The sequence below is a fragment of the Geotrypetes seraphini genome, chromosome 17 (assembly GCF_902459505.1).
Source record: "Geotrypetes seraphini chromosome 17, aGeoSer1.1, whole genome shotgun sequence".
Lineage (NCBI taxonomy): Eukaryota > Metazoa > Chordata > Amphibia > Gymnophiona > Dermophiidae > Geotrypetes > Geotrypetes seraphini.
The window spans coordinates 7954933-7978212 of record NC_047100.1 but is presented as its reverse complement, the minus strand read 5'-3'; the positions used below and the strand labels follow the sequence as shown (position 1 = coordinate 7978212).

General features: G+C 43.5%; 1 protein-coding gene across 4 annotated transcripts in view; it reads right to left on the bottom strand.

Moving 5' to 3' along the window:
- PRRT3 (proline rich transmembrane protein 3) overlaps nt 1-23280 on the bottom strand; it is a 70990-nt gene that overhangs the window by 29184 nt on the left and 18526 nt on the right. For 2 of the 4 annotated variants that reach the window (XM_033926786.1, XM_033926785.1), the window contains 3 exons: nt 17857-18211; nt 9312-11235; nt 7735-7893 (listed from right to left, as the gene is read on the bottom strand). In XM_033926786.1, the coding sequence (XP_033782677.1) occupies nt 7735-7893; nt 9312-11163 (2011 nt within the window). In that variant the 5' untranslated portion in view covers nt 11164-11235; nt 17857-18211. Of the gene's footprint in view, nt 1-7734; nt 7894-9311; nt 11236-17848; nt 18212-22815; nt 22859-23280 lie in introns of those variants that run through there. The other 2 variants (XM_033926788.1, XM_033926787.1) reach the window with 2 other exon arrangements.

The window sequence follows — 23280 nt, the reverse complement described above, 5'->3', positions numbered from 1 at the left end:
CAGAACAAACTTCATTATGGGAAACATCCACAAAAACATTATCGGATTCTCTGGCATCCAAACCAGAACAAAAAATAAAAAATCCCACTTCCATTATATCCTCAAAGAGACACCAACCATGGTACAATGACAAACTAATTCTTCTCCGCCGACAACTTCGTTCATCTGAAAATAAATGGCGAAAAACACATCTTAATATTCATCTTATTCAATTCAAAGAAAAAGCTATTCACTACAAAACTACTATTCAACAAACAAAAAAAGAATATTATTCAAAACTTATCTCCTCTACTCGTAACTCTTCCACTCTTTTTAATATCGCCCATTCTCTTTCAAAATATTCCAAAAATAAAAAACAAAACTCTCATACTTTAACTTCTCCTTCTGCAAACGAACTATCTCTATTCTTTGATACAAAAATTAAAGACATTAGATCTCACCTCGGAACATCTATACTTACCCCCCCCACTCAAACTATCAACTCTTCTACCCAACTTTCTTTTAGCTCTCTCAGTCATTTCAAGATGCCCTCACTATCACAACTTTTTCTTACAATACAATCTTTAAACTCTCCTAATAATCTCTTAGAGAGCATTCCCCCATTCTTACTTAAAAAATTCTATTCCTTCTTTGGCCCTTTCATCTGGGAAATGATTTCAAAATCTCTCTCAGAAAGCACAGTACCCAACACTTGGAAATCCGCACTCATCTTCCCAAAACTCAAACAATACAACTCAGATCCTTCTCTCCCTAAAAACTATCGCCCTATCGCTAATCTTCCCTTACTCTCCAAAATTACAGAAAAAATCATTCACTCCCAATTAACCGACTTTCTTGAAAAAACTCATGCATTACACCCTTGTCAAACAGGCTTTCGCTCTTCACATTCCACTGAACTATCATTACTCGGCCTTATTTCAACCATACAATACTACCACGAACACCAAAAATCTGTCATTCTAATCTCTCTAGACCTCTCCTCAGCTTTTGACACTATCGATCATTCTCTTCTTATCTCAAGATTAAAAGACTGCCGCATTTCAGATTCAGCACTTTCCTGGTTCTTATCTTACTTTCAGAAACGCAGCTCTAAAGTCTGGGTAAAAAACGAAATTTCCTCAACTATATATCAAACTTTCGGAGTGCCACAAGGTTCAATATTATCACCATTATTATTCAATGTATTCCTCTCCCCTCTCCTTACATTAGCCCAATCGATAGGATTCACCATTTTTGCCTATGCAGACGATATTCAACTTCTTCACCCTATTAATATCACTAACACCTCTGATATAAAAGACATAAATAATAAACTGGATAACATAAACGAATGGCTATACACAAATAAACTTTCACTTAACATTGACAAATCTTGTGGGCTACTACTCCCGATCAAAAAATCCGAATCACTACCAGGAACTATCTCTATCAAATCTGTCCCACTACACATGGAAACTAAAATTAAAATACTTGGCGTTATCATTGACAGAGATCTCTCTTTCCACGAACATATTAGCTCCGTAGTAAAAGTCTGCTTCTATAAACTTCGCATCATCAGATCATTAATACCCATTCTGAATACCGACTCTATTACTATATTAACTCACTCTTTAGTAATTTCTCACTTAGACTACTGCAACTCGCTCCTCAATGGTCTTCCACAAAAAGAATTACGACGCCTTCAACTCATACAAAATACCGCAATAAAACTTATCTACAAAAAAACCAAATATGATCATGTCACTCCTCTCTTAAAGGAAGCCCACTGGCTTCCAATTTCTTATCGTATCACTTACAAAATTATTCTACTCACTTTCAAAATCAAACTCTTACATCAACCTACATTCCTCGATAAACTTCTTATTCCTCAAAGTTCCACTCGTACATTAAGATCATCTGACCAAAAACTTCTTTATATTCCATCTCTTAAAGATTTTTATTATACACGCAAAACAAACTTCGCTATAACAGCCCCTACCTTATGGAACTCACTTCCACAATACCTCCGCGACGAACAACAACTAGTCAAATTCAAGATCAATCTTAAGACTTTCTTATTTCGAGATGCTTTTAATTAAACCTAAAAGCATCTTTTCTCTCTTCCTTCGATCAGCAAACTTCCATTATCTTAAGGTTCCCCTCCCTTTTGTTCAATCCTCCCCCCCACTCTTTCCTTTTCATCTATACAATGTAACTTTTTCCCCTTCCGCTGTTACTGCCCTCACACTCCAGTTCGTCAAGTCTTTGTCATTTATGTTTAACTTAAGACATCTTTTTGCACATACTGCTACTTTTAATACTTTTTTATTATAATTTTATTGTAAACCGGCCAGACAATTGTTTGATGGTCGGGATATTAAAAACCAATAAACTTGGAAACTTGGAAACTTGGCCCCTTGTTCCCTGTTCTCATTCATCTTGAGGTAATTGGAAACCTGTCTGTTTCTTCTGTGCCTCTATGTCTAGACCCTTCCATCCCATTTCCTGCTCTGTAGAAAGACTTCCAGCTTAGAGACACCTGCTCAACTACTTCTGGCCATTTGTTATTTGAGTGAGAATCTGTTGCCCTGGAAAGTGACACCTCAGATGGAAAGCTGTTCTCCGTTACAACTGGAAGAGTTAGACTAAAATCCTTCCAGTAATTCCCTATATGGAAACTTCAGCTCAACTTACCCATCACCTACTGATTCTAACTGTGAATCTGTAATTAGAATGTCCTTGTTATCCAAATTAACAGCCTGGAGGGTGGGCATTTGAAAGGGTTCAATTAGTGTCGGCACAGGGAACTGCAAATGACTATAGGGTTGGTCATTCTTTCAGTAGCATTTTAGCTGTTTATTTAAAGATTTAAAAACTGCCTTTTGAATATCCCTAAATGCGGTCCACAAAAAAAAATGCACAAACACGAAAACACAATGAATAAAAAAAAAAAAAAAGTGTAATAAAAGAATTTATAGAGAGAAAAAGTGTTGGATCAGATAATTTCCAGGAAGAGAAAATTTGAGAATAATTTAGTTCAATAAGGTGTGACATTATCTCCGAGCTAAATCAAATTGCTAGACATACAAAAATTTCACATGGCTATCGTTTAAAGGTATAACAGAGAGTAACTACAAAACGTAGATTAGGATTCAGCCTCTTGACAAATGACTAACCCCCTCTTTTACAAACACTCATAAAAATTCTATGAGCGTCGGAGCAGTTACCGCGCAATGCGTTCGTGAAAAAGCGAGTATATGAATTATCATCTACCTGGAATTTTTATATAGTTTTTTTGAACAATGTGTCAAGAATTTATCTGTAACCATTGTCCTTTTATGCACTTAAGAGCAGAAGTCTTTAAAGGAAGCTGGGTATCCCGACACTGGCTGTGTTTCAGCAAAATCTGTGCTGTATCTGCAGCAAAGCGATTCCTTCAAACGACGGGCAAACTCACCTGATGCAGGCAAGGATAGTGCCAAAACACCCGCCACTTCTTTTGAAGGCTTCTGATTTCACAGCCAGAAGGTAAGAAGGGGAAGGTCCTCACAGATAAGGTCTTCAAACATTGTTGAGATGATTCCATAAAAGGCACTGTGGCTATTCGATTTTGCACCTTACATGAATCACATTATTAAGATATTGCCTTGTATTTCTAGAGTTCTGGTTTTTGTATATTTGTTGACAAGTTCTACTGGCTTCTCCTCTGCCCCCTAAATCTATAAACTTATACACAATTGATGCTTAGTTTGCACTAGTTTCCCCCATGCAGGTCTCAAAGATGCATAACTGTGGACTTATGTTAGTATACTATAAGGGCAATTAGTGGCATAGTGACCCCCATCCATGTCTTCCCTGCCCTCTCCTGCCGGGTGCACGCCCCTTCCCTTTCCCCCTACCTCTTTAACATTCCCGGCATGAACAGCAACCCCAAGCTGCTGATCACACCAGCGTCAGCTCTTCCTCTGATGGCACTTCCTAGGCGTGAGTCATGCGAGAAGCAGCTTGGGGTTGCTGTTTTTGCCGGAAATGTTAAAGAGGCACGGGAGAAGAGGTGCACGCATGCAGTTGTGGGGGGGCTGGGGATGGAGCAGGGGGGCGGAGAGCAGGACAGGTGCCAGCGCTCCCGCCAAGATGGGCCTGGGGAGGACTGCACCCCCCCTTACTATGCCACTGTGGGCAATTACTATCCGCTATAATAAAACCTTTAGCGCGCATGCGCACTTCAATCTTCATGCGTCCGTGCTTCGTGATCCGTGCTTCTGTGCCTCCGCATGCACAGTAGGAGCCAGCAATGGTTTCCCTAGCAATGTATGAGGAGCCTGTGGCGGTTTGCGCGTCCGACACATGTGGCGGTTTCCCTATCGCTACAAGGGAGGTAAATGGAAGGGAGAAGGGCTACTGCTGGACAGGGGGAGCAGGAAAGGGGTGCTGCTGGACAGGGGGGAGGTAAAAGGAAGGGAGAAGAGCTATTGTAGGCAGGGGGAGCAGGAAAGGGGTGCTGCTGGACAGGGTGGAGGTAAAAGGAAGGGAGAAGGGCTATTGTAGGCAGGGGGAGCAGGAAAGGGGTGCTGCTGGACAGGGGGGAGGTAAAAGGAAGGGAGAAGGGCTATTGTAGGCAGGGGGAGCAGGAAAGGGGTGCTGCTGGACAGGGGGGAGGTAAAAGGAAGGGAGAAGGGCTACTGCAGGCAGGGGGAGCAGGAAAGGGGTGCTGCTGGACAGGGGGAGGAAGAAAGAAAGAAATGCTTTAGTCTACACATCTATTCTAGCACCCATTAATGTAACGTGCTTAAAAACTAATATAAGTATAATTGCCAATATGAAATTCACAACTATTGCGCCTCATCATTGCAATCTATTGAGAATTGCCCCCTTATTTCACCATCTGGTTTGACCAGTGACAAATTGCACAACTTTTCGCCAGGCCCCTTAATGTCTGCCCCTCCCTCCTTCTCTGGCACTCCAGCACTGGAAGCTCATCTGCTTTCGGCTCACAGCTCATCTGCTTCCTATTAAGTCTCTCAATCCAATGGTCCTGCAGCCATTCACCAGTGAAAGAAAAAACAACAACATACCCTTCATACTTTAAGCTGCACTGCTTTAGCTACCAAGTTTCATAAACCCTTAGTCCAAGATCTTATGAAATACACGTGAAAAAGCAGAGGGAGAAAGGGAGGAAAACTATTTTCCTGACTCACAGCCAGACCAAAGGGGTTTTTTTTTTCCCATTCCTGCCATTTGTGAATTTCTGCCCAACACATATGTTTTCCTTTTTGTCTTTGACTATCATCTATGAGTGGATTATCACATTTTCAGAGCTTTTTGCTAGTGTTTTTTTAAAATTGGAAACAGGGTTTGAAGACCCAGGAGGAGAGCGGAACGGGGCATCTGTTAAATATTGCAAAATATTCAATATTTCACATGCACATCATCAAACCAAACGCAAGATGCTTGTGGCAGTGTAGAGGATGGAGGTGGGGGGGGGGGGTAAATTGTACTGAATCCTAAATTTATGTCCTACAGAGTCCTGGCAGAACTGGAAGGGCTGGAGAACTTTGCTATGGGGAAAGTCATTCTTTTGAAGTAACAGCTGATGTGGGTCTGGTGCAATAGAAAAGGTTCAAGGATCCATTTTTTTTATATACCCAAAATTTTCAAAAGGTGATCTAAGCAGTGCACAAGCACAATATTATGAGGGGAAAGGGTAAAACAGAGAATATGGGGAGATATATGCAGACAAATAACAGCGTAAGGTGAGGTACTTAAAGGATGATGGGGAGAGGTAAGGTTACGAATTGAACAAGGGTATGTGGTGAAAGGGGAGATACAAGTGAGAACTTTCAATGCCATTTAAGAGGGAAGTTATCAATGTGGGCTACTGATAAACCCAGTTATTAGTAAAGGAAAGGGACTTGTATGCCTCCTTTTTGTTGCTTTGGCATTTCAAAGCTGACATTCAAAGCGGTGGGCACCGGAGGATTCACTAACCTTCTGGCCGATCAATCTCACACCCGATCCGCCCATGCAAATGAGGGGAAATGGCATGCATAAGCAGGAAGCCCTCGATTCACTAAACAGAAGAAACACTGATTGGGTTTGCCGATCCAAAATGAGGCGACCGCCGAGGACCGGTCACTTAGTATCCCTGCCGACTCTCCTGCTCTCTGCCGCCCTGAAATCCCAGTACATCCCCATATATTCTGCATGAAGCGCAGTGCAGTGAGAACCCGTGGTTCTAACCCGCGGGTTAAAAGCGCATTCTGTTCCACAATCTGGCTGCACCTAGGCCAAACTGAAATGATTCCTTATTAATGTCCACCCGTAGGGCCAGCTAAACTGCAGCCACCGCTCCCCCTTTGACCTCGCTTGTGCTAAGAGCTAGCGCATGCGCAAATCGCATCTACAACCAACAAGGATGATCTGCGCATGCGTCTCGATCGCTCTACAGCGATCCTGTTTCCACAGTGGCCAACCCAGGTCAGAAACCATGGTAGAATCCCAAAGAGTAGCAACATTCCAGAGCTGAGATTGTGATGTCATAACGTCTCATTCCACTAATGCCTAAGAGCCAACCTCACCGGTGATGTCACGATGGCTTGACTGTCCTATACTTGGATCACATAAGAAAAGCAATACTGGGTCCGTGGGATCGCTGTAGGGTGTGCGTCCAATCACATCATTTGCATGCTGAACCTGTTGTGAAATCGGTGGCTCGGCCACGGATCGCCCAACAATGGTGAGTTTATTGAGTCTAGGCCTATGTGACTTGCCCAGGGTCACAAGGAGCAGCACCGGGATTTGATCTCACCGTCTCCGGATGCAGAGGCAGCAACCAAATCAGTGAGCCCCAGCCCTTCTCGCTAACTGGGTCTCAATGCATACACTAGAATCTGTGCTGAAATAGCAGGAGTTGGTTGTAAATGAACATGTCTTAATGGTAACCCACATTGATATCGTTCCCCCTTTTGGGTAAAAACAATTTAAAAAGACAGAAGCCTATCTGCCTTTTGTAACATAGACAGGAGCTTGCTTTGTCTCCACGCAGAGGCAACCTGTTATAACACTACCCTCCTAGTGCATTGTTGGTTGTGGAGCAGTGAAAGTGCAGGTTTGGATGGTCTTATGCCGCGGAGGCGGTACAGAACACTTCTCATGATTTAAAAGCCTTTTTAGCACACTGCCGCCTTTCAAGTCCTAGCCAAGACTGACAGCGCACTTCAGTTTCCATCTGGATTCTATACAAACTGCTCACAAGGGTTTACCACCAAGCAGCGGCGTAACCAGACCGCCACTTTTGGGCGGGCCTGAGCCCAAAGTGGGTTGACATCTCTCTCTCTTTCCCTTGCTTCCCACCCCTCCCCTGGCTGTGCAGGAGGCTCTCTTTTCCTCCCTTCCCCCCCCCCCCCCAGCCTGTGCAGCAAATTCTCTCCCTCTCTCCCTTCCCACCCCCAGCCCATGCAGCAAATTCTCTCTCCCACGCTTCTCACTCCCCAGCCCGGGCACCAGTTTTTCAGGTTGCCGGTAGCGGCTCCTACAACCTACCAGCTACTGACCCGGAAGCCTTCCCTCTGACACAAAAGGCAAATGCGTCAGAGGGAAGGCTTCTGGGGCAGCCTCCGGCAGCAAAAAACCACCGCCGGTGACCTGCAGGTGCTGGATAGTCTGAAACCACACTGGATGGGCCTGGCCAGGCTAGGCCTGCTCATGGCTATGCCCCTGCTACCAAGAGGAAATGTGAATGAGAGATTTCTTTACCTAGCTGCCTGGTGACAGGTGTGCTCCACGTGACAGGGATAAGAGATCCCATTACAGGTGCTCTAGTTGTGGTGGAGAGTTTGAGGGGTACCACTGGCCATCCGACTCCTTGCACTGACTGTGTGGAGCTTTGCTCTAGATCTTCTACTTTAAGAGATCCTGAGGCAGTAACAAAAAAAAAAAAATAAATAAATAAAAAGAGTGTTTATTAGTACAATCATTCCAAATATCTATATATTTATTAATTTGTAACATTATGTATTGCAAATATGGTTTTGATCAGACATTGACCAGCTTTCTGGTTTCAGTATTCTCTTTGAAACACTGACTCCTTGCGGCCGGTATTTCAGACTATGGGAGTTAGCCAGGCCGACTGCTGCGCTCGAACTGAGCCCTGATATTCAATGCCAGGCCATTTGCAGTGACTGGCAATGACTATCCGGTTTATTTTTGGCAGCTGACTAAATCGATATTCAGCGCTGGCCAGCTAAATTTATAGCGGCCAAGGATAGACCTGCTGTTAAGCCATTAAACTTAGCCAGCTATCGCTTTAAATTTTGCAGATGGCCAGCTATCTGCTAGGCATTAAGAGCTAGATTCTATAACCAGCATCTGGACTTAGGTGTCTAGGTCGGTGCGCCTAACTTAATTATTCAATTTAGCATAATCAGTGTCGTTAATTGAAAAGAGCCATTAAAAAATATCTTAAAAAATAATTAGCTGAAAGATAGCCAACCAATGCCTACCACTTCAAGGTAGCGACTACTCCGAGGTACCTACCAGAAAGTAGGTGTGGTTAGGGGCGGATTTTGGGCATGGTCTGACTTAGGCGCACTCCCATTTAGGCCAGAGTTTTCTTGGCCCAAATGAGTGAGCTTAAGGTTTCAATGTCTACCGGCATCTAAGACTGCGTAGATGTCATTAGGCACGATTCCATACAAATCAAGGCCTAAGTGCTAATATTCAGTGGCCACCTTGCACTAAATATTATCGCTTAGTGACTTAGCGCTATCTAACTGGCCTGGAGTCGTTCCTGGCTGGTTAAATAGTCCTGAATATAGGGTGGTCCCAAGCCCTCCTCTCTTTACCTGCCCCCACCAATTGCTTTTGGGAGTCAGTAATTGATAGGTAGGAGTCTTTGTTTAGATCTTGGGACACACCCTGCCAGTCAGGTTTTCAGATTGCCCACAATGAATATGCACGAGATAAATTTGCATACAATGGAGGGCATGCATATCGATCTCTGGCATATTCATTATAGATATCCTAAAAACCTGATTGGCTAGGCATGTTCCAAGGACTGGGTATAGATAAAGGAAGACACCCTACGGGTTTTTGAGGGGCATTGGTCTTATGTGTGCATAAGGGGGTGGTATCATGTGGGTTAATGAAAGTTCCTGTCTTTCTACTATTGAGTGGCTAATATTTTTTTTGGGGGGGAGGGGAAGGCAGGTGAGCACTCAGTCAGCTTCAGCCTTATGGTGAGTGCTGATTTTTGTTTTGTATATGTTCTCAATAAATCAAACTTCTCTTCCATCATTTCAGTAGTATGAATAGAGCTGGATAAGTGCACTTGCCTTTCGTGAGCGCCTGTAGAGAGGATCCTGCAGTCTGGTCAGGGTTAATAAAGGATATCTGCGTACTTGGGGGTGGAGTTTTATGACCAAGATAGAGAAAGAGCTCCGTTGTCATTTTGACTTTCTTTTTACCCTCCTCCATGGACAGAGCTGGCGTAGGAGAAACCTCCTCAGTCATTTTCACATCCTTTCTTGATGTGCTCACTGGGACTTTCCTGGTGCTTATCTGATGGGCTAGATGTGCCTCTGTCCAAGTTTTTGACTTTGAGTCTAATAATATGCCTTGTGATAGAGAAGTAGAAAAGCTGTCTGGTCGGTTCTCTTTTATAAAATAATCTAACCATGTTGAATAATCTTGTTTTGGAGCTTCTGTGGACTTGGACATTTGGAGAACATTCCCAGAAGGTAAAGTTGGTGTATGATTCAACATGGAAACAACTACTTTTGTTGTTGACTTAGATTGAGAAAAAGCAGAAAAATGTGGTACTTTCATATTATCTTTTGGTGCTCTGGATGTTCCAGAAATGAGAATGCTCTCTTTCACAGTGGAACTTTGAGCTTCCTCTTTGGTAGCCTGCTTTTCTAGCTCTACCATATCATTGACATAGGCTGTCACCATTGCATCCCGTGTTGGAGAATTCTGATTGTCTTGCTTGTCTTGCAAGGTGAAATAACTTTCGGTAGTTCCATAGGATGCGAGGTGTTTATCGGAGACAGGTAAATGAATTTCTTCTTGATCTCTTGGAATAAAATCATCAATAAAGTTATTTTCGACTCGACTGGCTGGTATCATGGCATTCGGTTCGATGGTTTGTGTTTGAGATAAAGGCACAATATTTGAATGAAAGTCGGCAAAGTCATTTTGAATGTTTACAATATCACCCAATACTATTTGGTCCATATCTTTATTATTATCTTCTATCTCCAGTTCTTTCACTGTGCTTGGTTTTGGGTTAACATCAATAGCCTGAAATTGATCTTCTCCAGATGGTGGTGCATTAGATACTAAAGATAAGGTGGAAACTTTTGATACAGGGCTGCTCACTGTTCTTGCCATATTGATTCCCATTTTTGTCACAACATTAAGGCCACTCTCTGCTCTTGAAGACATGGCTAATGTATGAAAAGTTGATTTTCCATTATTGGTTTTCAGCATTCTGCCTTCTTTGCCATGTGAATTTGAATGTAATAATTTTTTTTCGGTATCCAATGGCATTTCATCCCGTAAGGCAGAAGGTGAAGAAGAAATAAGAGTTTTAACCCAAGGTTTTGTAGTGTATTGAAACTCATTACTCAGTTTTACCATATTGTGTTTCTGTAAGACATCTGACGGTGGCTTATTGTCTTCTGCAGACTCCACAGGATCGGGTTTCTTCTTTCGAGATTTTACTGTTGCTTGGGAAGAGTTCTCAGGCTTTATGGACAGAGGTGTTGTATATGTATGGAGACCAGAGTCTGCTCTTACTCGATGCCCCAAGTCTCTAAATGTTGCTGTAGAAAACACAACAGGACTCGATGTAGTTTTCAGAGTCCTCTGCCGCAAGTTCAGAAATGAAGCGGTGGAAGTAAAATCACTCCCACCAGAGTTCCTGAGCTTCCCCACCCAGGGTGATATTGACTCGAAATTAGATAGAGCTAATATTTCCTCCCTCTTTAAATTTGGACTCTCCTGGACCTCGAGCTGATTGTTTAAAATCTCTTCGGAATCATGGCTCGCTGAGTTTCCCTCACTGAATCCATACGGAAGCTCATCGCCCGTGATGCTGTTCAGGTCATACGTGAGAGGAGATTCAGCTGTTACAGATCCCAACAGAAGAGTCCAAGCGAGGATCCGAGTTGCACTGGCCATCATCAAAGTTGGCTCAGACACTTGTGGTATATCCAGGTCTTACAGCGGCTTCATATGACACAGCTCTCAGTAGCTCTGTTACAAAGATTAAGAAAACTGAGGTCAGAATCATAAAAACTAACAAAGATAAAGGAGAGATATGGCTGAGATGTGAGATTCTTACACGTAAATAATTTTCCCCTTAGTCTATGCTTATGAGAGAAATAAAATCTGTATTGAACTGTATCTTGAACTGCAAAATCCCAATATTTACGGCAACCTTCTCAAATAACAGAAAATCCTCTTTCGGTGGCTGCACTTCTCTTTCCATGAAAATAAATCTACCTTTCTGATAAATGAAATACAAAATTTATTCATTCAATTTTTTTTTATACCATTCTCCCAGATACTCCAGCATTTTTCCCTGTCTTTCCTCGTGGGCTCACAATCTATCTAATTGTACCTGGGCAATGGGGAGATTAAGTGCCCAGGGTCACAAGGAGCAGTGTGGGTTTAAACCCATAACCTCAGGGGGCAGAGGCTGAAGCTTTTACCCACTGTGCCAGTCACAGGGAGGCTAAGAGAATGTCAGTAGAGACAGAGATCAAGGAACAAAAGAAATCCTTATTGAATGCAGAATAAGATATGAAACGTCTGTTTTGTACACTTTGGGAGAGAAACCGGTCATTTCTTTTCATTCCAATCTTTAGTTGTGATTTTGGCAAGTATTAAGTTTAAAATGTTGATGGTACAGGTACAAGATCCTTTATCTGAAATTCAAAAAGCGCCGAAAACCAAAATATGACCATTTATGTTTGAAGGCATTGCTCCAGTCCCATAGTTTAGAACATGTGTTCATGTGAAGTGCTTGAAGTGTTTAATGTTTGCTTTATTTTTGAAATAAAAAAAAGTCTGATGGCAATTTTAGGGTCTTATGTTCTGTCTTTTTTTGACTTAACATTACCATTCCAAAATTAGAAAAATTCCAAAAACCGAAATATGCTTGGATTTCTAATAAAGGATCTTGTACCTGTAATAATAAGTTCAAGTCCATTCAGTTTATTCATTGAGGTTCTTGTGAATGTCTTTATATTTTAAAATTTGTATACTGTCTGTACAACTAGGGTTACCATATGGCTCCAGAAAAAGGAGGACGGATTGAGACATCCGGGTTTTCTTTCCAGCCATTTCTGGCTGTGTAAATTGCTTTGAATATCTACCCCTTAATATTCACCACCAACCCAACACCTTATTTATACCATTCTAGGCTTGAATTTCCATAGCCTTCGTTTCCATACCTAAAAGAACTACTAAATTGCACATCATCCATATAAATGTAGTCCTCCATTCCCATAAGAACATAAGAATTGCCATATGGGACAGACCGAAGATCCATAAGAACATAAGAACATAAGCAGTGCCTCTGCTGGGTCAGACCTGAGGTCCATCTTGCCCAGCAGTCCGCTCACGCAGCGGCCCAACAGGTCCAGGACCTGAGCAGTAATCCTCTATTTATACCCTTCTATTCCCTTTTCCATCAAGTCCAGTATCCTGTTTCCAACAGTGGCCAACCCAGATCCTAAGTACCTGGTAGAATCTCAAATAGCAGCAACAATCCGGAGCTGAGATTGTGATGTCATAAAGCCTCATTCCCCAATGCCTAAGAGCCATCTTCATCAGTGATGTCACAATGGCTTGACTGTGACAACTTCCATACAGGAACAGACCAAAAGGTCCATCAAGCCCAGTATCCTATTTCCAACAGTGGTCAACCCAAGTCCCAAGTACCTGGCAAGACCCCAAATGAATAAAGCAGATGTTATGTTGCTTAGTTTAAGAATAAGCAGTGGATTTCCTAAGCCATCTCAATAATGGCCCATTATTCAAACTTTTTTTAAACCCTGAACTCCTAATGGCTGTAAGAAGACATTAAAAACCAATTGCGAGAAAACAGAACCTAGTGGAACCTTCACTTTCAAAAATCTAGATCTTTCCCTCAGATTTCATTACATAATTATGCCCTTCTAACCCTGCCCACAAAAAGAGATGATTCAAGCCAAGACCTTGCATTTTGTTTCAGACACCCAAACTGAATGTGTGCAAACAAATGCAAATCCCCACTTCTTTTCTTCCTCTTCCTATTTACGTGCATCTCATTAAGATAATTTCTCTATGATTCAGTCTCCAGACTTGGTAATTATATTCCTACCTGGTATGCAACATGCCATCCTACCTGTAATAAAGCTAACAAAAATTTCAACCAATTTTTGAGGCTTCTAGTGGGTTAACATCACACTTCCTTTCTACCTCAAATAATTATCAAATTATTTATCTCAAATCATTTACTGTAAAATATGACCCCCAATCTCCCTATGGCTGATATGAACCTTTTCTTGCTCAACTGTATCTCGTGACACTGAACTGATACTTCATTGTCAAGCCCATGAATTTGTCGCTCAACAGCTGTACAGAAACTGTCATTATTTCTGGATAAACGGACTGATGTGCCAAGCTTTGAGGCTGGGATGTGTTTACTCATTCACTGCTGGGCCACAGATATCTCTCAAAGCCCAGTGTCCTTGCCACAACGTGTATGACAAATAATCCAGGTTAGGAAGAAAGAATTTCTGATCAGTTTGCTAAAGAAATGAGAATTTTGTCTGGTTCATAGAAACATAGAAATAGACGGCAGATAAGGGCCACGGCTCATCTAGTCTGCCCACCCCAATGACCCTCCCCTACCTTTCTCTGTGAATAGATCACACGTGCCTATCCCATTTGGCCTTAAAATCAGGCACGCTGCTGGCCTCAATAACCTGAAGTGGAAGACTATTCCAGCGATCAACCACCCTTTCAGTGAAAAAGAATTTCCTGGTGTCCCCGTGCAGTTTCCCGCCCCTGATTTTCCACAGATGCCCCCTTGTTGCCGCGGGACCCTTGAAAAAGAAGATATCTTCTTCCACCTCGATAAGGCCCGTGAGATACTTGAATGTCTCGATCATGTCACCCCTCTCTCTGCGTTTCTCGAGTGAGTACAGCTGCAACTTATCCATATTAAAAATGAGAACTCCTGGGAAGGTATACTGGAAGCTGCTGGAAGATGAGTTAGACAGAGCGTATGTGAAAGCAATCAATCACTTGGATTGTCCTAATACAAGTCTTATCCTATGTCTCTAAGGAAGTCCATATTGTGGAATAGAATGCATGAAAAGCCAGAGCGTGAAATCTGGTTGCTATGGAAGTTTTACTGTAACATCTGTATTTTCAGTGAATGTGGGATAATACTACAGCTGGCCCCTATTTTGAGAGCTGTGAATCAGTGAGCATTTGGCGCATGGCAACACATGTTGAGTCTATCTGCACACATTAAAATATTCTAACATCCGTTAAAACATTATTAACATGAACGTGCGAATCCTACAGGAATAAACAGAGAAAACTTGGGGGGTGGGAATAAATGGACCACGAAACAAACCAATCAATTTTTGCCATGTGCAGATTCTTTTCTGAGCAGCCGCACACGTATGAATGTTCATATACGGGACGTACTGGCCTTAATTCCTTCAATGCATGCCAATTATTTTCTGATTAGAGATCTGCTATGTTTATCCCATGCTTGTTTGAACTCTGTCACCGTTTTCTTCTCCACCACCTCCCTCGGGAGCGCATTCCACGCATCCACCACCCTCTCCGTAAAGAAGAATTTTTTCACATTACTCCTGAATCTACCACCCCTCAACCTCAAATTATGCCCTCTGGTTTTACCATTTTCCTTTCTCTGGAATAGATTTTGTTCTACGTTAATACCTTTCAAGCATTTGAACGTCTGAATCGTATCTCCCCTGTCCCTCCTTTCCACAATGCCTCATTCCATTTATAAGAGCCGATCTCATCAGTGATGTCACAATGGCTTGATTGTCCTATACTTGGCTCGTTTTTATTAAATATGAGGGGGTGGTGAAAAGTTCTCAGCCCAACCAACTTCCTAAATTCTGACCATTATTTTGCCACTATAGCTGTATCTTATGTCGTTACGTGCCAATTTGCAGAAAGAAAATTCTCAGTTTTGACATTGTTTCAGATCATTGAGTGAACCATATCCACGTCATTCTCTTCTTGGCTGGGCTGAGAACTTTTCACCACCCCCTCGTAGTACTGGTAGTATCAGGACTTTTAGCCTTTCATTCAATTTCTTTCCTTTCTTTTGATAATTTATTAATTTTATTTTAAATATTTCTATTCCACTTATAAACTAAGCGGATTATAATATTCACATACATAACTTGAAATAACATACATGAAATGTACAAATTCTACATCTCTAAGAAAATTAACTTAAGAATAAAATACATCCAACCCTCATTTCAGGATTTTAGTCTTTGCAGGAAAAATACAGACATCTCCTTATTTATAAAAACACTCTGCCAAACAGATGAGTTTTCAGAGATATTTTTTTTAAAGGACATAATCTTAATGAGCCACTCATGGCATTCCACAGCCTTGGACCTGCTGCAGAAATTGCTGCCATCCAGGTCTTTTTATAGTGCATGTCATGTGTATGTTCAAGGGACAATCTCATTGTCCACTGTGAATGTAATATACGATCTTGCTTCGGATACCATGGTGCCTCCCCTCGGGGTACACGATGTAGTAGAGTCAACATTTTATCATTTCCCCAGGAAAGACGGCATATTAAATGATAAGAATCTATACTATCTGCCCACAATTGCGAGCGTGATCATGTTTAAAATAATCTGAACAAATCTATTTACCAAACGCCTATATGACATCATTGGAGATAGCTGCCATTTCTGGAACAGGTGCACTTTCTCTCCATCTCCCTTTTCCTGCCTCGTTCCTCTGTTCTCTCCCAGCTCAGATGCACGCTGCACAGGCAGAGAGGCAGCAGAACTGTGTCCTTGCTCACCACCGTGCTGCTGTGTCATTGTCACCGGATCTAGCAGAGCGTGAGGTGGACGCAGCACCTGCAGCCTGTGCCCTTCCCATGACAGGAGATGAGCACAGCCTTATGTAGAGTGTGTAGGAGCAACTCATAAAGCAGAGACGGGGGGGGGGGGACGTGTCAGCTCTACACCTGCAGCTGGTAAATCCCAGAGCTTTACTCCAGTGGTGCCCGGGGCGGTGGTCCTCGGGGTGGAGGCGCCCCTCCCCTGCCATCTTCTCCACCCCCACCCCCCGAGCAACCCCCACCCCCCGTACATCTTTAATTTTCCTGGCGTGAGCAGCGTCACGAACTTGCTGCCTAAGTCGTGTCTGCTCTCCCTCTGACGTCACGTCCTAGGTGCGGGACCCGGAAGTGATGTCAGAGAGAGCCAACACTGATGCGGGCAACAAGTTTGTGATGCTGCTCGTGCCGGGAAAATTAAAGAGGTGCGAGAGAAGGAAAGGGACGCGAGCCCACACGTGGTGGAGGAGGGGGGGCAGAAAGGAGCAGGGGCAGAAGGGAGGATGGGTGCCCCCACAAAGACCATTCCCAGGGCGTACTGCCCCCACCCCCACACTGATTTTCTCAGAGACCTACTAAACGTTTATGATCATGGCAACAATGATCAGAGCCAGAAAGGATGCCTGAAAAGCGAATGTGGTGCATAGGGTTAGCCGATGTCCGAGAAAACCCGGACACATTCTCTTTTTAGAGGACTGTCTGGGTGTCCAGATGGATTTCCAAACCCCGTTTAGCGACGCCTAAGTCAACCACACCTATCCTCAGCCCCTAGCCATGCCTGCTTTTCAGGTAGCCATCATGAGGTGCATTACTAGGGATTCTGCGCACAATCTTTTTCACAAAACCATAGCATGGTTTTTAGTGCCAGCCACGATGCTAACAGCTCCGACACTCATAGGAATTCTATGAGCGTCGGAGACCGCACTATGATTTTGTAAAAGGGGGAAGGGGGGAAAGTAATTTTTAAATTTTAAAAATCAGTTTTAATGGCATGGTCATTTACCGTGCAAACTTTAGTTAGGTATCACTAGGCATCTGTGATTTGGGCCGTCTATAAAATTTCACATCATACCTATAGGTGTCTTCGTGAACCTGTCCTGTCAGCATCACCAGGCCTTCCAGCCATACAAGCTTCTGGTCCAGAGCTGCAGTAAGATGACCTATCAGTGGCAATTTATCTATGCCAGGCAGGGTCTGCAATAGTTCAAAGTATGACTTGTACACTTTTGCGACACCAATACTGGCACCAATAGCTCTAAGGAGGCAATCCACTGGTGTAGTAAGGGGGGTGGGGAGGCGGTTTGCCCTCAACACCGTCTTCGCGGGGGGCGCCTCTTCTTCCCCCCATGTACCTCTTTAAATGCTCGCCAGTGGGCGCAGCATCTTCCACTTGCTGCTCACACTAGCCTCGGTTCCCTTCTGACATTACTTCCTAGTTGCGGGACCAGGACATGATGTCAGAAGGGAGCTGAGGCAGGCATGCTCTTCTCATGCTTCCCTATTAACTTTAAAAGCCAGATGAAACAGCAGAAAAAAAAGTCAAATCCCCACCTGAGATTAAATGGGTTGCATCTACTCAAGTGTGCTATTGCATTACAGCCCTGTATTAATAAATACTGTACTCTATTGTCCTATGGCATAAAATGGGACCTGCAATAAATAATGTACACGGTTTTAGGAAATCTGGGCCCTTAACAAATAGCATTAGATCTTAAGAACTCAATTCAATACCAATTCTCTCACCTCCTTACCTGACAGTGGGCATTGCATCCACGTAGCACTTTGTCTCTCAGAAGTCCATTCTCCATGTCTCTTGCATGCCATTATTCTCTGCCATCAGCCCCACCACGCAGCCCCTCTTGCAGAGTTCACCTTGGCAGTGTCCCCACTCTCCTCCGACACAGCATCTCGTCCTCTGGGCTGCAAGCTGGAGGCTGCCCCTGGTGCTCAGACTCCCTTAACAGAGCCCAGTGCTGACTGAGCCAAGGCGTTGCAAGTGATTGCAGAACTGCTACTGTGACTTTTAACTCTTTCCAAGAGGAGCTTTTCAGCACTTAGTCACCATGGGTATAAATCCTGCAGATGCACATCGCTTCCTGGATTTACCTGCAAAAGTCAGTAATTGGAGACATATCCGACATCTTTACTTTGATGCATTCAATGTATCTGCAGTATGAGACATTATTATTGAAAACACGAAAAATGAGCAAGGTTGTTGCCATGGTTGCTGATTAAAATCTGCTAGTTTGCCTGCAGCTGGTGGTTGCCAGGTCTCTATTCTTTTTAGTCTGGGGTTAAACTTGCCAGAGTGGAATTTGCACATGGCATTGGATATTGATGGTACCCCCGAAACCCTGACTCCACCCTGGACCCTGCAGGTGCCAAATGTACCCTGTGCGGCACGCCCTCAACTGAAGCAGTGCACTCCTGCCCATTTTGGTGATGTTAGTGCAAGGGAAGCCAATGGATGGCTTCCTTTGTGCCCTGTGCAGTCGCAACCAGCCTTACATATTTTGCTATGACCCTGTTGACACAGATAATGATTAGCGCCCATAGAATATAATGGGTGCCTTAGCATTTAGCCCGCGCTAAATCAATTAGCATGCCTTAGTAAAAGGACCCCATAATGCAAAAAATAAAACGGAGATAATAACACAACCAGCAAGAAAAATAAACAAAATAAAATATTTCTATTAAAAAGATCAGAAAGCAAACTCAAACAACCAAGTGGACCAGGTATGGACAACATCCCATTTCTAATCCCTAATTGGTGATCCCGGGAATTTGTTGGATTTTTTTCCTACTTCTTAGCAAGAATCCAAAGCTCTGCCCGGTACTGTGCTTAGGCTCCAACTACTGAAGCTCACTCCAGCTCATCTTAACCATCCCAGCCATCGAAACCCTCCCCAGCCCATCCTCCATCAAAAGGCCATATACAGACACAGACCGTGCAAGTCTGCCCAGTACTGGCTTTAGTTCTTCAATATTTATTATTATTTTCTGATTCTAGATCCTCTTTGATCATCCCACGCTTTTTTGAACTCCGTCACCGTTTTCCTCTCCACCACCTCTCTCGGGAGCGCCTTCCAGGCATCCACCACCCTCTCCGTAAAGAAGAATTTTCCTTACATTGCTCTTGAGTCTACCACCCTTCAACCTCAATTTATGTTCAGATAAACTGGGGCACAGTCATGTCAGTACTTAAAACCCGTGTTCGTGTTCAGGAAATTTGCAGCACATACATTCAGGAATAAATATAGTGTGTGCACAGTTTAATATGGTATACCAGTGAGGGGTGTACTCACAAATACATTCCTTCTATGCACAATTATATAAATTATAGCTACAATATATGTATTTGGGACAGAGCAGGAATTAAAAACACAATTTACTTTAACACGTATGCATCACCTTTGAATATTGCATGCATGTACCTTAAAATACTGAAAGTTGACCTCTAAACAAACTGCTATTTATCTTGTATTCTAACTGACCCCTGTATGCTTCCCTCCCCCCACCCAAAACCCTGCCATGTTCATAATCATACACTTTGGGGGTCTCAAAGGTGGGGGTAAAGAGGATATGTACTTTAAAGTAACATAGTAAATGACGGCAGATAAAGACCCGAGTGGTCCATCCATACATGCTCCATAAATTAATTTAATTTAAATGGTTCTTTTTCTTAGATATTTTGGGGCCTGCCCGGTCGTGTGCTTAGGTTCCATCTACTGGAGTCTCCATCAAAGCTCACTCCAGCCCATCTTAACCATCCCAGCCATCGAAACCCTCCCCAGCCCGTCCTCGCTTGAATTTCCAAAGACGGGACACAGGCCGTGCAAGCCTGTCCAGCACTGGCCATAGTTCCTTCAATGTAGGCCCATTATTTTCTGATTCTAGATCCTCTGTGTTCATCCCACGCTTGTTTGAACTCTGTCACCGTTTCTTCTCCACCACACGGGGACAAATTTGTACCTGTCCCTGCAGGAGTTCAATTTCCCTATCCCATCCCCACGAGTTTTGTCGCTTTCCTGTCCCATTCCTGCAAGCTTTGTCCTCATCTGCTGCACAAGCCTTAAACACTTTAAAATCACGAGGACAGTGCTTGCAGGAATGGGACAAGGACAGAAAAGGAACTCACCAAGATGGGACGGGAAAATGAGTTCCCGCGGGGACGGGAAAATGAGTTCCCGTGGAGACGGGGAAAAATTTGTCCCCGTGTCATTCTCTACTTTAAAGTCTCAGTTGATCTGTAAGGAGACAGGTTATCGTAGCCCTTATGATGTCATTAAAATGTGATCATTTTATGAACCACGTATCGAATGGTCATTTTGTTTAAAAAAAACAACGTGTCCATGAGTTAAATGAAGAATGCCAGTACGATCCGGTCATTCTTACCAGGGTTTTTTTTAATCACACAGATTTCACTCTTTCGTCAGCTATTACAGGTAGGAAATTGTTGTCAGAGGTCTGAAGCACAGGTTTGAACACACCCACGCACTGCAGGGAGAGAAGGAGGGGACGAGCTTGGAAGCCAATATTTGGGTATTAAGCATTTCCTGACCATGTCAGACATATGTAAAGTTCACACCAGCCTGTTATTAATTAGACACCAAGACCCAGCAGGGTGTGTAGCTTTTCGGGACAAGGAGGAAGGAACACACCTACAATAAAGCACTGGTTCCCCCACCCTGTCTGCTTAGTGATTATTGGGTATCTGATGTCCTGCACTGTCTAAGGAGAATCAGAACCGTAGATTTTTCTTTCTAATCTCTTTCCTGTTAGAAATGGGAAATGGCCACCTGGTCTTAATAAACAGCTGATACAGGAAGTGTAGTCTCCTTCTCCTTCCCCAAAATATGAGCAGCCATTTTCTTAAGGAAGAAAAGACATTTCTCAGGTTTCAAATTTTATTAAAATTTGATTTAGTCACCTATCAAATTTCTAGGCGATACACAATGAGGTAAAATATAGGTTAAAACATTTTGGAAGCTATCCGTATTCGTTTTTTTCCTCTCTCCCTCTTCTTTTTTTGTAACTTTTAAATTATTGTTAACCGAGTTGAGCTCCCTATTCGGTTGATGACCCGATGTTTTTAGTTTAAAACATCGCTTGCATTGCAAAGACAGACTACAGACATGGGCAACTCCGGTCCTCAAGGGCCAGAATCCAATCGGGTTTTCAGGATTTCCCCAATGAATATGCACTGAAAGCAGTGCATGCAAACAGATATCATGCATATTCATTGAGGAAATCCTGAAAACCCGATTGGATTCTGGCCCTCGAGGACCGGAATTGCCCATGTCTGGTAGAAGAACAATAAAGGTTAGAATAGAAGGATTGGGAATATGGAAGGTTGTGGCCCGACTAGGTGCGGTTTATCTATAGATTAAAGTCATCCTTGAATAAGAAGCTTTTGAGTTTGCCTTTGAATCGGTCCAAGGTTTTCTCCTCTCTGATATGAGGGGAAGGGCAATGTCTGTCTGTCTGTGCCCTGCAGCCTTTCCCATATGTCTCTTGAGAGTGACGAAACCAGCAGTTTGGTTGGAAACGCTTCATCAGCAGCACGGTTGAGCGTTTGTGGCGTAACTGAGGTAGCCCCCGACAGAACTGCAAGAGGTGGGGTTTACTTATTTCCATTGGGGTACCAAGGGTGGGGCCGTGTGAGTGGTGCATCCCAGGTGCAGGCAATAAGGAGGTACGTTGATTGTAGAGAATTTAAAAATAAGAATAAAACTGACTACAAGTCTGTCTCCTTGGTTTTTTTTTATTATCAGCATGCACCAGCAGCTCTAACAACGCCAAGGATAAAATATTCCTCCCTGAAAAATTCTTTCGCAGCCCAAGGAGGAGGGAGATGTTAAAAATGATCCGCTCTGGGTGTCAAATATGCTAAGCATGCCACTGTCTATGTCTATGGATTCATTTTATGGTACTTTGCAAATATATAATAAGTGATCTATTAACCTGAACATATCTCCCACTTTGAGCCGCAAGCAGGTTTCTGTGACTTTCTGATATTTAAGAGGCTAACTGGTGCGAGTGGTGCTGGGACAAAGTTCTTAAGAGGGAGACGCCATTGAAATCTATAGAGGTTAAATAGGTGGTTAGGAGGGCGTCAGCCTTGCAGGGTCATAAGAACATAAGAATTGCCGCTGCTGGGTCAGACCAGTGGTCCATTGTGCCCAGCCGTCTGCTCCCGCGGTGGCCCCTAGGTCAAAGACTGGTGTCAGGTCAAAAGCGCGCCGGGACAAAGGCGCGCGCAGACAATTGAGCGCAGTGTGGAGGCGCACGCCGCAGAAAATTACAGTTTTTACGGCTCCGACGGGGGGGGGGGGCCTGGGGGGGAACCCCCCACTTTACTTAATAGAGATCGCGAGGCATTGTGGGGGCGTTGTGGGGGGTGTGGGGGCTTGTAACCGCCCACATTTTACTGAAAACTTCACTTTTTCCCTGTTTTTAGGGAAAAAGTTAAGTTTACAGTAAAATGTGGAGGGTTACAACCCCGCAAACCCCCCACAACGCCGGCGCGATCTCTATTAAGTAAACTGGGGGGGGCTCCCCAACAAAACCCCCCCGTCGGAGCCACTAAAAACTGTAATTTTCTTTGGCGCGTGCCTCCATCTTGCGCTCAGTTGTCGGCGCGCACCTTTGTCTTTCGCGGGGTTGTCTATGAAGCCAAAGACCAGTGCCCCAACAGAGACCAGCCCTACCTGCTTGTGCTCCAGTTCAGCAGGAACTCGTCTAACTTTGTCTTGAATCCCTGGAAGGTGTTTTCCCCTACAACAGCCTCCGGAAGAACGTTTCAGTTTTCCACCACTCTCTGGGTCAGTGAGGTCACAGGTATGTCAGAGCAGGGAAGAAGCAGGGTTTAAAAAAAAAAAAAAAATCAGCAGAATTTTGACTAAATGAGTGTGTTTTCTGTTGTTTAAACTTCATCCTGCCTTACAACAAAGAGCCTCTGAAATCCCTATTTAAGGAATGATGAGCTTTTATGCAAATCAAGGTGCTCTGTAACCGCCACATAAGTGAAACCGAAGCAACTACGGGGCTGAGGGCACGGATCCAGGATAAAATGAAAGAATGACTGGGCTATTTGTCAGTGATCCAGACTGAATTGCGGAGGTGTATATGTGTCCTTGGGGAGAAAGAATAAGCATTGCATTTGAATAATGAAG